This window comes from Acinonyx jubatus, chromosome B2 (assembly GCF_027475565.1).
Source record: "Acinonyx jubatus isolate Ajub_Pintada_27869175 chromosome B2, VMU_Ajub_asm_v1.0, whole genome shotgun sequence".
In the NCBI taxonomy this organism is placed as follows: domain Eukaryota; kingdom Metazoa; phylum Chordata; class Mammalia; order Carnivora; family Felidae; genus Acinonyx; species Acinonyx jubatus.
This window is the reverse complement of record NC_069385.1, coordinates 88,338,748-88,357,535: the sequence shown is the minus strand read 5'-3', so window position 1 is coordinate 88,357,535 and position 18,788 is coordinate 88,338,748. Positions and strand designations below refer to the sequence as shown.

Below are 18,788 nucleotides of genomic sequence, written 5' to 3'. Positions count from 1 at the left end.
TGAAAACTTTCTTCTTCTTATTTTCATTTTTTTAAGTTTATTTATTTATTTTGAGAGACAGCATGTGTGAGTGGGGGGAGGCACAGAGAGAGAGGAAGAGAGAGAGTCTCAAGCAGGCTCTGCAGTGTCAGCACATAGCCAATTTTGGGTCTGGAACTCACCAACTGAGATCATGACTTGAGCCCAAATCAAGAGCCAAATGCTTATCCAATTGAGCCACTCAGGAATCCCGTTTCTCTTCTTTTTAAATGGAGACATTTACCCATGTATTTTTCTGTCTTGGTAGGGCTTTTGCTGCGTCTCATTAGTTTGGGTATATTGTGTTTTCATTTTCATTTGTCTCAAGATATTTTTAGTTTCCCAGTGACCTATCATTTGGTCCAGTAATTGTTCAAGTGTGTTTTACTTAATTCCACATATTTATGAATTTTCTAGTTTTTCTTTTGCCTTTGATTTCTAGTTTCATTCCACTGTGGTCAGAAAAGATACTTAGTATGGTTTGAGTTGTTTTACATTTCTTAAGACTCTTTTTGTGGCAGCTGTGATTTATCCTAGAGAATCTCTATATACACTTGAAAAAAATGCATTTCTGCTGTTGTTGGAGAGGGAATTCTTTATATGGCTGTTAGGTACAGAAATCTATAGTGTTCAAATCTTCTGTTTCTTATTGAAACACTATCTGGTTGATTTATCCATTATTAAAGTCAGGCATTGAATTGAAATCTGTTATTGTGTAACTGTCTGTTTTTCCTTTCCATTCTGTCAATATTTGCTTCATATATTTGGGTGTTCTGCTGTTAGGTACGTATATGTTTATAATTATTATATCTTCCTGGTGAATTGGTCCAGTTATTATTATATAATGTTCTTCTTTGTCTCATAGTGTTGAAGTTAAAGTCTATTTTGTCCAATACAAATATGGCTGTCTCTGCTTTTGGTTACCATGTATGTGACCATCATTTTCCATCTTTCACTTTCAGCCTGTGTATGTCCTTATACCTAAAGTGAGTCTCTTGTAAACAGCTGTGTTCCATTTTATACTCATGTTTTTACTCTCTTTAAGATATGGTTCATATACATGAAGCCCCTTAAGCCTTTGTAATAACTATGAAAAATAACTTGAGTCTCCTTTGAATGAATAACTCTATACATTTTTTAATGTTTTAGATATCAACTAGCACAAACCTCAAATATAGAAAAGAACTTTGTTACTTTAGTCATGAAATCCATTTGGCTGTAAGATCTGCTTTCCTAGCAGTGAATACAAATGTGTACCAGCCAGGAAGCATTAGTAGATCGCAAAGCCTGACATGGTACATAAAGAGCCAACTATTCACTTATGCAAATTAGAATAAATTGATGGAATAAATTAAAGCTAATTTCATACACCGTACACTTTTTAAAGAGGGAGTCATTGCATAATGTAATTTGCTTCTTTTTCTTCATTATGCATTTTAACGCCATGGTATTGGCATTATGTTTTAATCCAACTTGGCCAAAAGTTTGATATTTTTGTTTACTATGTGTTTATTTAATATGATATTCTAATCTGTGTTAGCACTAAAATGTGCAAAGCATAAATGCAAATGAGGATATATGATGGCTAGATACAAATCTTGCCCTCATTGAACTTATAAGGAGACATACATATCATTAATTGATGTTGTGGTAGTGATAGTTACATGTTAGTAGGGCAAGGTGGGGGAGGGTACTCACATAAATGTGATAAGAACATCCATCTGCATAATTATATTGGCATGCATCCATTCCCAATTGGATTCTAAATCACACACACACACACACACACACACACATACATACATATACACACTTAAGAAAAGTCATAAGGCAGACTCTGTCCTCTAGGAGTCACCTTGTTCACCAGGCCAGTTGAGAAGCTGATAAACCTAACACAAAGTAACATATAACATACCCTACAAAAGGCTGCTTATCTTACCTACTTTGCTTTCCATACCCGTTTCCCAGGGCCAAAATTCCCACATGCCCAAACACAGAAAGAGAACTTCATAAATATCTTGACAAAATTATAAATTCCTATTTAGAATACCCACATCTGAATTTTCCAGTAAACTATCCACTTATGCAACTTTTAAAATAATACAAAATATCTGTATGCTATCAAATTTAACTAACATTTATTAATTAAAATTAGCAGCTGAGTTAAATTAACATTGGTTTTATATATAGCAGAGAAATAGGATCATAAACAGAACCAGTGTCACTTCATAGCTTTGTTAATTCAACCTATTCTCATTTGATCCCCCAAACACTTTTACTCACGGAGAAACAGGAAACAATAAGTTTGTAAAGGGAACTTGGCATTTAGAGCTTTCTTTCATATCACTCCCAGTGCAACTTACCTTCAATTAGTATTCAGTGAAATAAAGGACGGTTAACCAGCCCTCTCTGTTTGCAACTACCTTCCCATAAGAAATATAAAGACACATTTACACTGTGTTGTTTCTTACTATTTACTGTTAGGCTGGATACCATGAAGCCTCCTGAGTGTTTAAGAATTTGCTACCTGGGGGCTCCTGGGTGGCTCTGTAGATTGGGGATCCCACTTTGGTTCAGGTCATGATCTCGCAGCTCATGGGTTTGAGCCCTGCTTCGGGCTCTCTGCTGTCAGCATGGAGCCCACTTCAGATCCTCTGGCCCCCTCTCTCCACCCCTCCCCTACTCATGTGCTTGCTTGCTCTGTCTCAAAAAAAAAAAATAAAGACATTTAAAACTTTGAAAAGAAAGAATTTATTTGACATTACTAGATACATTAAAGATGGATTTAAAAATGTTATCCAACTCGGGGTGCCTGGGTGGCTCAGTCAGTTAAGCTTCTAACTTCAGCTCAGGTCATGAGGTCATGATCTCATGGTTTGTGAGTTCGAGCACTGCATGGGCCTGTGTGCTGACAGCTCAGAGCCTGGAGCCTGCTTCACATTCTGTGTTTCCCTCTCTGTCTCTGCCCTTCCCCCACTCATGCTCTGTCTCTCAAAAATAAATAAACATTAAATTTTTTTTAAATGTTATCCAACTCAAAATATACTTATAGTTACTCTACTACTAAATATAGTAAACTCCACACAATGACATATTAGCATTCTTTTCTGGTGAAATATCATGGAAAAGACCATTCCATTAGAGAAGACATTTTCACAAATAATGTGAGGTTCAACATTTTTGTACAATATTACAATTATATGATTTTGATGATACAATCATTTTGGAAAATAGTGTAGCAATAACACAAAATTAAACACGCTTTTGCCACATGATCAAGCAATTCCACTCTTAGATATTTACCTGAGACATATGAAAATAGATGTCTATGCAGAAAGTATGTATGCCAACTATTCATAATAGCCAAATATGAATAGTACTATTCATAGATACTAAAAATTAGAAGTAACCCACAGGTTGCTTACTTTTATTGATGAATAGATCACAAACTGTTATATCCATATCATGGAATAGTACTCTGCTATAAAGAGAAACGAAATGGATGAATCTCAGAAACATAATGCTAAGTGAATTAACTCAAACACAATAGTCGATGTACCGTATGATTCTATTTAAGTGAAATTCTAGAAAAGACGTGATTATAGTGACAGCATGTTCATGGTTGCCTGGAGCCTTGGGGGCAGGAAGGGATAAGATGCAAAGAGGCTCACGGAAGCCGTTCAGGGTGAGGAATCAGTGGTGATGCTTGCATAGTAGTATACAATTACTAAAAGAGATGGGGTGCCTGGGTGGCTCAGTTGTTTAAACAAGTACTAACAGCATTAAACTGCCCCCTTAAAAGTGGTGAATTTTATTATCTGCAAATAATGCCTTAAACAAGAAAGAAGAAGGAATAATATTAAATGAATTCATCTTACATATGTGTTACGAATTCCACAGAATAGTGCATGTTCTATGAAAGAACATGCTCTGTAGTTTATTTCAAATCAAAAAGAAGGGATGGAAAGAAATATATATATATATATATATATATATATATATATATATATATATATAGCTAAAAGTACAATAAAACTTTAAATCTGTAACAGGTAGTGTGTGGCATTTTATACATGTTGTATAAAAACTTGTATGTACAAGAAAGAGTTGGCTCATGGTTATGGATAATTTTTGTAGGTTGCAAATATGTTTAAAACTCCTTTGTTAGTGAACTGTAATTGTTAAGGTATTTCAAAAGGTGAATATATTCCTTACTTTGAGCATATTGAGCTAAAGAAGTGTCCTGTTAAGTCTCTATTGCTGAAATGAATGATGGTCAATGATTAGCAACAGCATTTATTTATATTTAAACTCTACTTGCTCTCATGCTAAACCACATTCTAATCATTCATCGTAATGAATTTTGAGACAGTCCAAAAAACGCTAAGATAGCACTTTACAAGAAGAATATTTGGTCTCCTGGAGAACAAAACCGTTAAGTCCACCTGAGATAAATGGATTATATTCATTTCAAGATTGCCTGAAGGTTTGAATTCACAATCCATCTCTCTTGCAGGTGAATCAGATTTAAGTAATCAAAAGCTTGTAAGTGCTGTTGCTTTTTCATCTTCCCTGCATCTAAAATGGTAACAGTCAGCAATAGCTTTTTCCCCTCATAGTTTCCTAGTTCCAGGTAGGGTTTGTTTATAACAAAAAATGAACTGTAGCTTTCCATAAGTAGTATTTAGTATCACACTTTAAATCTGTTTGCCCATTGTTTCTCTGTTCTCCTTAGGATGCATTAGGATATATTTCCTTACTTAACATGCATCCAAACATGTATGGAGCAGTGAGAGTTCATATTTGTTATTGATCCATTCTCCTTTTAATCACAATTACTCTGTTTCAGAAACTACACTGTCGTTAATTCCAAAATCATCGTGGTCACAATAAGGCCTGAACCCAAAACAACTGATTCATTCCTGGAGATAGAACTAGCTCATTTGGCTAATGTAAGTATTATCCATGTGACGTCGACTTGCTTATAGAACTTACCTTTAAAGATAAGTTAGCAGTCACACATTTGATAATATCAGAACACATTTTCTGGACTTTTTAGAGTTGTAAATGGAATAATTTGTTATGAAGATTATATTATATAGAAACAAAATGTCAGATTATCCTATGCTTTTGTCCATAATAAAACTCTCTTCAGTTTATCCATGATAACAATTATTAAATTGTTTATCCACGTACACATCTTTTTTGGGCTTTGAGCTAATCAGCGGAGGAGACCCAATGAATAAGAACCTGTCTCAAGTGTGGTGGGGAAGACTGCCATGTAACTACATGGGTTTAAGATGCATGCAGTAATTGAAGTTATAAACATAATACAAAGAGGAGTGATTAACTTCAGGTACCCTAGAGCAGGAGAATGGGTGGGATGGCATTTAAAAGTGCTAGGTCAAAGAACAGAGTAGGCTTCTTATAACTAGTTGGGTGCTTCAGTAATCTAAATCTAAATCTCCCATTCCAGAATGACAAGAACCCTTTCCTGAATCTATCTAACTGCAACTGAAATTCTTTTAATCTTTTTTCAGTCCTCCTGTAGAAATTTAAAATATCTACTGATCCTTTATACATTCACTTTACATGCTTAAATCCTTGATGAGTGGAGACAAGGCAGGTGATTCCTACTAAGGTTCTCCTAATTATGCTTTTATACTTCCTGTATTAAAGTGAGCCACTCTCTTATGTTCTATGTACACAGGTTTGGTTTTTTTGTTTTTTGTTTTTGTTCTTTTGTTTTTTGGGTTTTTTTTTTGGTTTAATTCCTTGCAAAGTTCCTGGGAAGTTGACCTTTACATACAAATAACAGAAACACAAAGTGTCATTTTTCCCAAATCTAGAAATGTAATGAATGACATAATGGAATTTATATTCACATCAGTTGGTTTACAAAACTTATGTATTGTCTCCTGTTTTATAACTTCTTGTTTCCAAAAAGAAAATCAATCTTGGTTTTATAAAAAATGACAGTTATCTTCCCTGTAAACCACTTTTTACTAACATGCTTCAGGCTTCCTAGATTGTTTAGCAAAAATCTCAAATCTCTTAGCAATAGCTCTTAAACATCACAACTAATACTTAAACTATTGGGTCTTCTACTTTTGCCAAAATATGACCATACTGGTGCTATTTAATTTCAAGAATGTGTTTTATTTCTATAAAATCTACCTTTGTACACCTAAGAATAATCTTACCTCTACCTAATCTCATCACTGCATTGAAAACAGGCAATTCCTTTAAATATTGCTTTTGAATAAGGAATTTATTTTTTGTAGGTTCAAAATTTGTTGAAAAACTATTTACTTAGGTGTTTGCTTTTATTGTTTATTAGGGTAATGTCTATCCAGTTATAAACATTGGTGAAAAAATAGTAAGAGATCCTAGTTCCCTGAATTGCTTACTAAAAAAGCAGTATAATGTCTGAGTATATATCATGTTTCTTGTGGAGAAAACACTTATGTAAATGAACTTTTACAATACTTTCCTAAATAAAGTCATTATTGAGAATTTTAAAAATACATTAATTAAATGACTTTTTTTCATAAATTGAAGAAAGAGTAACCTCAAAAATAGCATTGATGAAACAGTCTCACTATTTCAATTCAGTAAAACTATTTGAAATGAACAGAGATATAATCTTTGAGTCAAACTTCTCTCCTGGGGGTTTATTTTGTCAGCTGATTTACAAAGGAGATAAACCATGTACAGAAAATAACTTTGCACATATGAAAACCCAAGTATATAGTCAATACACTTCATTAAGCACCAGCTAGACACTGGGGTGACAATGAAAGTCAGGATATAAGAATGGTGAAATAATTATCACAAGTCACTTAGAACTAAATCTGTCTTTCATAAGTTTGAGTGAATGAGTTGACCAGATTTTCAAAACAATACAGTCTCCACTCTAGAAGATCTCCATTTAAGGGAATATAGACAAATCTGTTGAAAAGGGGGACTGAGAGAAGATGAGAGGAAGAAGAAAAGCTTACACTGGAGAAGAAAATGGCACCAAGTATTCTAACTCACTTCTATTATCCCCTTGCTTGCAGTGCCCACCTGTCTTCAGAGGCCACCCCAATTAACCACCACACAATGAAGCCTCTCTGGATGGCTGGATTCCTCACTTCTTCCCTTTATTTTATAAATACCTTTCACACTTTGTCCATACAATATATACAGTCCTTCATACTCTCCTGGTTTGAATTTCTAATGCTTGTTGTATTCATTTTACCATCCAAGTTAGAGTTTGTAAAGTACTGTTCATTGAGGGAAAGAATATATAACAGATTTGTTGAGTATCTTAGTATTTATTACCAGTCTTATATACTCTATATACTGATTTTAGTTTGTTTCCATTGAAGAGATAATCAAAGAGCCTATACTGAAATGTAATAGTCTTCACTAATGTGAATACATCATAAACATGAAAATAGAAATTAATTAGAAAAGCTGAAATTTTAATATAACTCTACATAGATGTAGATTATCATTGTTACTGCCTTCAAAATTGAACTATTTTAGATATATTTTTAATATCAAGTCTACTTTCATGTATTTACTTCTATCAAAAGTATGTGCTGTACTTTCCTGAGCTCAGAAAACAGTAATGACTTGCAAAGTATATCTGTTTCATATACCATGTAGAAGAAAAATGAAGAATGGGAATTAATAGTTATAGTGAGCCTAGGGAAAAGCCTGTTAACATTTTCCAAACTAAATGTATTCTTTTAAAAAGCTTTTTAACAAATAGCGTTTAAAGTATGTTAAATATAATAAGGCCCTTGGGAACTGTAGGAATAGAATATGGAATCTTGAAATTCCAAATTGTATTTAGCAAAGCCAATTGCAGTTTTATCCAGCTCATAAATCATTAATGACTAAGATGCTATTCTTAGTTCAGTTTGGGGGAGCCTATGGCTTTATTGTGATGACCTATAGAGTCAGAGTTTATGGTCCTTCGTGTTTAGGTATAGCAATCACTTGCTTTTAAAAAATATCAAAGTTGCTTTCCCAGAAAAAGAATTTTATTTTTAGTGTTACTTAAGGTTTCTTCAGGATGACATTTATGCTCATTAATATTATTAGATTATCTGATATATAAGGAAAGTTACTAATTTTATTGAAAATAATTATTGAGACCTGAACGAATATAATAGAATGACCCTAAATGCGAGTGCACACGTATACACACACACATGTACAGACACCCACTGTTTGGATGCCTTGGATCTGACAGATCTAAGCTGCTATGACTTTCTAAGGTGGATAGCAACTCCACCTTTAAAGATGAGTTAGAAAGGTAAGTAAGTGCATACATTGTAGTTATCTCATGCTCTATCAACTTTGTTACTCTGAAAATGAATTCTTTTTCCAAATGATAAGAGTTTTAGGTTGTTCCATTTTGGAGAGGCAGTTTGGGCTATGCTTGCCTGCAGTCTCTGTGGTCTTGTCTTTCTTTTTATTTCTTCCTCTGAGTAAAAACTTTAATGATCTAGTTAGCATGATACTGCTATCTTTCAGGACTGAGAAAAATCCATGAGGTTTATTTGTAGTTCTCAAATTGGTCATATTCACAAAAGAATCTCATGGGAATTTGGGCTTATGGGTTTTGTTTTCTTTGCCATATTTGCTTGCATACTAATAGGATCAGCTAACAAATTAAGGAGTTTGTTTTATGTGTATAAACTAAAGTTAATCATGAGCCATGACCTTTGTAAATCATAGCTGCAAACACAATGGAAGACTATAATGAATATGTTTGTTACCATTAGATAAGCATGAGAAACAATGAGAAGAAATTTGAAACACTCATCAGTGGGTATTTTTGAAAATATCAAAGGCTGATAAAAACCTAAGGAATTAAAAATCACTTGACAAAGCTTAAGGAAGTCCAGTCTATAAATCTATAATTTCTGCAAAGGGGTGTTTGTATGCCTTTATGTTTTGAATCACTTTTCTACCCTACCTTTTGTCCATTTGAAAGAGATTTCTGATTTTTTTTCTGCTTAAAGCTCTGGGTAATTTTTATGGAAGAGTCTTGAAATGCTGACTAGACAGACAGATTGATGGCTCTGTCACCAGCTGAAATTGAGATAGAATTTGTTCCCTAGCTACAGTTAGTATGGTGTTTTGTTTTGCTTTGCTTTGGGTTTTTTTAGTTTGTTTTTTTGGGGTGTGTGTGTGTGTGTGTGTGTGTGTGTGTGTGTGTGTTTTCTTGATTATATCCTAAATTCCTCAGTTTGAGTAAGCACCCTTTCCACTTACATTTCAAATTCAGTTTATTTTGATTCATAATACATAGTCAACATTTTTCAAAAATATTTTAGAATAATTCTGCTATTTTTGGAGCAGTGGTGAGCAAATCTTTTTAGTTAGGAGTCAGGTAGCAAATATTTTAGACATGTGAGCTATAATGACCTCTGTCCCATTTACTTAGTTCTGCTGTTGGAGCATGAAAGGAGCCAGACAATATCTAAACAAATGAGTGTGGCTCCGCAATGAAATTTTATTTACAAAAATAGGTGGCAGGCCAGATTTGGATTCTGGGCTATAGAGTTAGTCAATCCCTATATAGTAAACAGAATCATGCCCCCTCCCAAAATGCCCATGTCCTAACCTCCAGAACCAGTTATGTTACATGTCAAAAGAGATTTTGCATATGTGAATAAAGGTAAGGACATTGAGATGGGGAAATTATCTTGGATTATCTGGGTAGGTCTAATTTATCACATGAACCATTAAAAGTGGTTTTCCCTATGGCTATGGTCAGAAATGCAGCATACTAAAAACTCAACTACCATTACTGACTTTGACAATGAATGAAGAGGGCCTCAAGCCAATGGGTACAGGCAGCCTGTAAAAGCTGAAAACAACCTCTGGTTGCTAACCAGGAAGGAAATGTAGACCTCAGCCTTTCAACTGCAAGGAACTAATTCTACTGAAACCTGAATGAACCTGAGCATCGATTTATCCTTAGATCCTCCAGGAAGTAGTGATATCATGCCAATACTTTGATCTCAGCCTTGAGAATCTCTTGAGTAGAGACCCAGCTGAGTTCATCAGACTTCTGACCTATAGAAACTGTGAGGTAATGAATTTATGTTATTCTATGCTGCTGTTTATGGTAATTTGTTACAATAGCAATAGAAAACTAATATCCCTGCATTGGAACATTGCAAAATTAATTTTAGATTATGAAGAAAATGTATATGTAATCATTAAGAGTGCCATTTTGAATCAGATATAATGCAATACTGATGATACATTATTCAATAAGAATTAATTAGAAACCAGAGATTAAATTTTGTCCTTCTGATTATTATTCCAGCACCTTAGCAACCTGATGAAAGGAATCACCAGACAGTGAGAATGGCCACTGTAAAGTGGTGGTGGGATATTAGAGAAAATCGGAGGATGCCACGAGCAGCACCACCTAGGCCCCACCACAGAAAGGGCCTTGTGGAACCAAGTGCTGGATGTCAGGGGCAACTCTGGCATGTGCAGATATGTTGTGCTTTTGAAGCAATTTAGCAAAACTTCTCTGCTGGCAGCTGATAGACTGGAGTAGTGCAAACACTTCTGGTGCCTTTGCCTCTACTACAATCAATCCCATAGAAGTTTTATTAAGATATCCTCTTGGCTGTAAAAGGAAAAGACTTAAGCTGTATGTTTTACCTGTATGAAATCTAGTTATTTAACCATTTTTATTAAAGTTATTTGCCACTCCAACTCATAAGAAATACTTGGAGAGTTTCTGCTCCTAGGAAACCCATGTGTTTGTTGAGAGGTGCACCAGGCTCCTGCGCAGCCATTGTTGGAAATGATATAATCATGTGATCATATAAGGGTAAGACACTCTAAGACATCTACATGAAGGCAATGATTTTCTCTGAAGAATACACATAAAAATAATCCCTGATAGCGATTCTACTTTTTACTGTTTCCCATATGTCAAATAGGCAGTATTCATTGGGAAATAATGTACATTCAGGTTAGTGATACATCTCAGAAATTAGGGAAGCAAGCTGTTATCACATCCACAAAAATAGTGTCATCTGGTTAATGTGGGCTAGTGAGTAACCATATAGCAGAAGCTGGATTAAATATATGCTATTTCTTTATGTTCCAATTAAATAGCTGCCAACTCCTCAAGAAGAGCTATGCAACATGGATGTGACTCATCCTGATAAAACAATATTCTGCATTTCTCACTTCAGTGGTCTTTATATCAGTCTGCCTTAGCTACAGCCAGCTCCTTCTTTTCCATACTGACTTGTTCTCAATGCGATGCTTTCTGTAGAACCCTCATAAATCTATTCAAAAATTCCTTTATCTCCATGATCATATTAAGTAAGAACACAGTATTGCATTTGTAATGATGCTCTTTAGACTTCAGGTATATGTCAGCTACCCTTTAAAAAAAAAGGAAAAAAAGAAGAAGAAGAAAAAAGTGTTAGACCCAATTTAGTTCTTTTTAAGTATCCTTTAAAAATATGGAAATATGGAATAGTACTTACCATAACCTTGGAAAAAAGATTTGGAGAACATTCAATAGATTACCTTCTGCAGTTGAGTTTCATACACTGTTTTCAACTGTATCATATCCTTGGGTGGTATATTACACTTTTAGGTACTATGAAGCTGTTTATATGTTAAAAGAAATACTCTCACTGATCAGATTTTAGGGGCATTTCATAGATTTGACTATGGAAATATTACATACACTAAGATCTTACCCACTCCCTTCCACCATGCATTCCTTAGACTTTATTTAATGTGTCTTTTCTCAAATAGTGGTAGAATTATACACAGATTATAAATGAGTCTTTTGTGGGTCAAGTCAATCATATAAGAAATGTTCTTAAGGAATTCCCAAAATCTTTTTGTGCAGTGATATATAATAGCTACAATTATGCTTTAGTGGGGAAAGAAAGGGAAGATAAGCTTAGCAAAACCCAGGTCTTTTTAATGCAATGCCTTTATGTCCAAAATATTAAAAATTAAAGAGAGACAGTGTAGTGTCCGCTGAACAGTCTTTCTCCCATCTACATTCAAGAAGTCAATGTGCAATGCTCTAGAAGATGTGACAGAGACAGTCATTCTGGAACATCTGAGTCAGAAAATTGGAAATGCTGAGATAGTTTTGATGAAGTCACTGCCCTTCTTCATGCCCTTAATGCTTCGTCTGTTCACTTGCTTTGCTTCAATAGACAAAAGGATATATTTTTAAATATATTTTTAAGTTTAAATATTTTAACAGGAGTATGAAAGGTACCAGAAAGTTAAGACGTTTCTAGATATGGAAGTTGCTATGACATATGAGCACTAAGCATTTGAAAGTTTAAAAAAAAAGGGGTAAATAAACCATATGATTTCTGTTGTGTGCATCTTGAGCAGTACTTCTTCAAATTTGATGTGGATAGAAACTATGGTGGGTGGAGGGAGTAATAATTACAGTGCATATTCCTAGGTATAGCCCCAATCTCAGAACTTGTGGAGACAACTAATCTACATTTTAAATAATACCCCAGTTGATTCTGGAGTAGGTCTGGAGAAAACACTTGGAAAACACTAAGATAGCAAGAGTGTAATAAACATAGTGTGTGAATTGAATTTATTCAGAATTTAAATTAGGAAAAATTAGAGAAACTTGGTTTTCATTCATTTTTATTGTGACTTGTATCTTTTCTGTGATCAACTTCCTTCAGATCTCTGCTCAGATATCATCTTATTGGTGAAGGCATCCCAATACATAAAATTGCAACTCATTCACTTTCCAGACTTCCCTGTCATTGTGATTTACTTTCTCATCATAGCACAGATTACCATCTAGCATTTTATGTATTTATGTGTTTATTTGTCTCTCTCCCTTCCCCTTTCACTATAGTTAAGTCTATGAGGCAAGAAATTTGCTCAATGCTGTATCCTCAGTACCTGGAATGTAATAGGGGTTTACTAAGTGACTTTTACATGAATGACTAAATGAAGTTTACCATAGTAAGAGTAATTTACCACAGTGAGATGTATTTAAAGTGTTCTGTAGGGAAAGAAAAAGACTTGAAATAGAGTTTTTAAAGAAGAAAAGGAATTATTTTATGAATGTCATTCATGAATCACTGAGGTGTACATCTAGAAAGGATGTTCAAATCCCTTATTATAGAAAATTAAAAAAAGAAAGTTATGCAGCCAAAGGAAAAGAGAGAACCACCCATAGAAATAAATTTACAAAGCCAGTGGTATATTATACTGTTAAATGGGTATATTGGTTTCGTTGATGTGGAAAAAGGGAGAGAGGTAAAAGTAAAAGTAAAAAAAAAGGCAAAGACTATTAAAGACACTTGAAAGTAGTATGTAGAGTACCTATGGTAATTAGGAAATTTGAATCATGGTACATTTTTAAAATGCTTAAATGTAGGTGAGTAGAAATATTTAACTTGAGTTTAACTATTCTATTTTGACTGGGATCAAGAGAGACAGTTTTTTTTTCTGTTGCTATCTGTTTGTTTGCTTGCTTGTTTTACCAAAAATGTGGTTTTCAAGAAGATAGTATATTTCCAAAAGTTTTCAAAAACGTGAAGTTTTAATATTTTAAGTGTCAAAGTTATTAACAGTTTTGAAAATGAATTTTCTTACGTACATTTATCTCATATGCCTGGGAATTTTTTTGTTTCCTTAACTTAGTGCATTTCTTAAATCTACGTCTATCGGCTAGTGTATAGCTCAACTTTTTTCCCCTTGTTTCTGTCATCACATTTGTTACTCTCTGTTGGGCTCACCATTTCCTGTTATTGACTTCCTGTAAATTCCTCATAACAGATCTTGTAGCAGAGTACCTTTGAGAAAAGTATCTAAAAATTATAACAAATATTTTATAAGTGATTTCTCAGCAGAACTTTTTAGCCATTCTTTTTTCATGTTTAGTATTCATTTGTCATTGATATTTGCCTTATGTTTCCCATCACACATTCTTTTTCCTTTAAGCAACTGGTCTATCCAGATACTAAGATTCCTCTGATTTCTTTGTTCTGCTTATTTTTCTAAACTTCAAATGTTTAAATAATTGACCGCAGCTCACAGACCTCCATATTCGTAACTGCACTAGAACTCACAGAGGGCAGTGTCTGTCTGTCGTGTAGGTTCCAGAATGTAGAGTGAAGCACAAGAGTGAGTAGTGCATTTTGGAACCTTTAACAAGCCTCATGTGGATGCTTTTTAAATTTTCACAAGGACAAAAAGAAAGAGCAATATGAGATAAGATCCAAGAGATGAGAGGTGAAGAAGGTAGAGGATAAAATGAAGGGTTAACAATGGCATGGATTAAGAGTAGAACAAACATTTCTCACCTTTACATTTTTATCTGAAAGTAGAAATAAGTTTCTTTAGGAGAGTAAAAAAGAAAGAGATATTCAAACAATTATATTCATATTATATTTCTTTTCTAATATTATTTTCCTTTTGTTGTAAACTATTAGGAACACTAAATATGAAATATTAATCCTATAATCAGTATCCTGTAATGGTTTAACTTTATCTAACCCATATATTACTAAAAGAAGTGAACTAGATTTAGAAGAACCATTATCTGTGGTTCTTCTAAAGACCATTATCTCTGGTTCTTCTAAACGTGAATGTATCACCTTTCTATAATAATTTCTATATTAATTAAACATATACTCATATCCTTCACTGTAATATTTCAAGGGTAATTTGTTTTCTATAAAGTGCTCTGAGTTCTTTGAACAAATCCCAGATAAATACACCATAACTTTATGATACAACATTGTAGCTATGCTAAGGATTTCTTACAAAGTCACAAATTGAATGAAAATTTAAGCTAAAACCAGATAGTATCTCATAAGACCAAGGAAGAAAACAATTTTAAAAATAAAGGAAAAATAAAGGAAGAACAAGAAAAAGAAAACAATTCAAAACACCACTCCCTTCTGTGACCCTCCCCAGATCTATGCCTCCTGTAGAACCACATTAAAGATACACTTAGTCCATGAAACTTGATCTAACACAAGCCATGATGCCCCTCATTTGTCCCTTAAACAGTATATTATGACTAGTAACACTTATAAAAACATATCTATTTATGGTTATATAAACATTCCACGTGTGTGTTTCTCATCAACTTCTATAAGACTGTAACTTTTTTCAGGGAAGGAAGTGTTTTTGTTCTAACAGCATAGTTTATAGGTATGAACATTTGATAAGAAGTAAGATACCTTGGCTAATGTGGCCCTTGAGGAATTTTTGGAGAATGGTAATGGTGCTAAAATATTGGAGTTAGTCAAATGTTATAATTAAAAGAAAAAATAAAATTGGGGTGGATTACAAAAATTTTAGAATCACTATTTAAAATTTTTATTTCCAGTGAAATTCTAGAACGGACCCAGAAAACAGCACTTAGAAAGGGAACGTTTCACAAAGAGCCTGCCTAGACTTTTGAAGACAGTGATTATCTACATGTAAGACAAGACTGAGGGCTGGGAGCTGGCTGTTATGGGGGAGAATGTCCACCTGTGGAATGGAGCCAGTAGCATGTTTCAGGACTGTAACTTGTATCTGCCTTGGCCTAGTCATCATTTTTATTAATGACTTGGTCGGATGAGGTCATAGATACCATGTTTGTCTCTTAATCCTCTAATGATTAAAAGTTTTGAAGCAATAGTGAATGTGTGGGATGTCAAAATCAGGATTCAGAATGTCTCTCCTAAGAGACCTCAATGTATATGTAATCAAGCTGAGGAAGAGACTACAAATATATCTGATGTAGTCCTAGTCTGCATTATTAAGAATGTGGCACCTAAAGGAGATGGAAAGAGCACCACTTTGTTCTATACGGGTAGGTTCTATACATGGATAGTTGCCCTAAATGTGCTTTAAACGTGTGCTCCAAGATATGAGTGATGTGGGGAATGAGAGAACTTGAAATCCACGGAGTATGTTTAATAGAGAAGACTCTTCAGGGATATAATAGCATTTGTAGCTATCTAAAGATATCATGTAAAGGAATAATTATTAGGCTAGTTTCAAAAGGGCAAAATAAAGCCCAATGAATCTGACAAACAGAAGGAAAACATTTCAACAGTTGGTACTCTTCAAAACAGAAACCACTACCCAAGGTAATCCAGTGCGGAGAATATTCTTTGTATCATCCTGAAGGTCATGGTAGCCACTCATACATATATAAATATTGAACCAATAAAAATTTGACATTTTTTTTACATAGTTTCATTAGACATGATCTATACAAAAGTGATCTGTGGATTAAGAAGATATTGCAAAACATGACATATAAACTTGTCAAATTCCTGTGTTGTACACCCAAAACCAATGTAACCTTGTCTGTGAACTATTAAAAAAAAGAAACACTTTGCCGTGGTCTAGATGTGGTCATGTCTGCATTTTTTCTGGATTTCAAAAGAATGAGATGGTCTTTAAGAGATAATAATAGCTCTACTGAGACTTTACCACTTTTACATCTTAAATTAGGCTTATAGGAAGGAAATGATTAAACTTTATTTCTTTCCAAATTCGAAAGAACATCCCATTTTATGCTTCCATCTCCATCTCACTCAATAGGTACAATTATTATAATTAAGGAGACATGCAAAGGGACTATTAAATAGTGGATCTGGTTTAGTTCATGCTAATTGTGAACTACACCCCAAGAGGGCAGCCATGAATGACTTGGTAGGGGAAAGGGGGTGTGGGGCAGAGAAGTTTGCATATCAAATACAAATTTGTACCTAAAATCTCTTTTAATGGCACTCACATTCTTTGTACTGTAAGGGAAAACCAACTCAAAGAATGCTGTGAGGGGCATCAGTTTGTATTTCATTCATCGTCATCATTATTGAATAAAATGTTCCTTTTTAAAAGATACAGCCATACCTAATAAGCCCATTTTTAGGGGAAAAAAAGCTATTGCAAGCCAACACACTCTCCAGAAATGGACAATTAATGTTACTATCTCTTGCCCCTAGGAAGGTGACCAACTAGAGAGTAATGAGGATGTCAGTGGTGTTTTGTACATGTGCATAATACAGAATGTTTCATCATGATTTAAATTGTGTAGATACTTTGGCCTTCCTAAAGGAAATAATCCAGGAATTAATATTTTACAGGTAAAAGGATGAAATAGAAATCATTGAAATATAGACCTTGAGCTATATGAGAGCTTCACTTTCAATTTTCAAAATAACTAAACATAGGTTATGACATTTGTGGTAAATGTATTGTCTTCATGAAGAGAATTTCATAAAATGCATCACCAAGTCTATGAGAAAAAGCATACAAATTTTTTATGCAAGGAAAAAAATAGAGGTGGAATCTTAAAAGTTTCATACTGCAAGATAAGAAACCCACCATTCTGCTTGCATTTCACATAAAACTTACATTTTTGTTGTGTGTATTCATGATACATTTATTCTTTTTCTGCTTATTTTTAGGGTACTTTGAATCCCTATTGTGTATTGTGGGATGACTCAAAAACGTAAGTGACAGATGTTTTCTTATATTACTTTGGATCATATATTCAAAGCACATTAAGTTATTTCAGTTGCCTGCTAGTCAACAGGAAAATGATAAGTTAGTGGGATGTGTGTTACACTCAGAAAACATTTTGCTTTTTGAATCTGCAGGACAAGATGATGAATGTGTTTGTGTGTGATGATGCCATCAGATTATGTCCCAAGATAGGTTTGCATTACCTAATATGTAAGACACATTGCTATGCAAATCCCATGAGGATTTTTTAGAAGCTCTAATATTTTAAAGTCATAGGAGCTCAAATAATATTTCAACATCTTGCCCTAGTACTCCAGCTTAGCATTGCACACTAAAATAGCAATCTCTATGATCATTAGACCACTATATTATTTGCATGACCTTGAATCTATTATCAGAGTAATGTAATATTTATATGGCCCTTCCAGATTATTTTATTATAAAAACATTGAGTGACATTTAATTGTCTTATTCACCTATTTAATGAATTCATGAAGACAAAAGAAAACAATTGTAATAAATGAGGATTAATAATTCTTCAATGATTCCTTTCTGTAAGTAATTGCAATATATCTGGTCAAAATCATCTTAATCTCATCAGTGATTCTGTAAGATTTTAAGGAAGGACTCAAAGAGCAGAAATGTCCTGATTAAGTTTTAACTAGACTCTTACGTTTTAAATATTTATGTACATTTATTTCCAGATTATACAATGTTTTGTTTTGTTTTGTTTTTTGTTTTGTTTTGTTTTTTGTTTTGTTTTGAATGAAAGGGAGATAAATATCAATTAATCCCATAGAGCTAATAGCTCTATGTTGATGCTGTTAGTTAGGGCACCACATTGTTGAGTACTAGGTATTCTAAGATTTTTCCCGGTGTTCTTCACCCCATATCTGATCTACATCTGAGGTTTTATTATGTTACTTGCCTCTCACAAGTTATTGGAGGGTCTAGGAGAAGGGCATGATTAGAATTTCTAGATAAAGAGCAAACCTACTGGAAATGTTGTTATTTTTAGGGAATGGATGCAATTTAAATTACAGTATTTATGTGGATAATTAATAAGTGACATTGGGCATATTATTTGCTATAGATTCTGATATTCTAGGGATCCTCTTCTCGCAAGAACCCTAGTGCCATAAAAAGAACCCAACTTGCCCTGGTGATAACATCAGGTGGATATCCTCACTGATGTCATAATTTTTTTCTTTTTTGAAATCCAATACAGAAGTCCATGGTAGGAA

General features: G+C 33.9%; 1 protein-coding gene across 5 annotated transcripts in view; it reads left to right on the top strand.

The window, feature by feature from the left end:
* The window catches only part of ADGRB3 (adhesion G protein-coupled receptor B3), a 727,056-nt gene that overhangs the window by 419,316 nt on the left and 288,952 nt on the right, over positions 1–18,788 (top strand). For all 5 annotated transcript variants that reach the window (XM_053222612.1, XM_053222611.1, XM_027057493.2 and 2 more), the window contains 2 exons: positions 4,868–4,970; positions 17,487–17,530. In XM_053222612.1, coding sequence (XP_053078587.1) covers positions 4,868–4,970; positions 17,487–17,530 — 147 coding nt within the window. The remainder of the gene's footprint in view (positions 1–4,867; positions 4,971–17,486; positions 17,531–18,788) is intronic.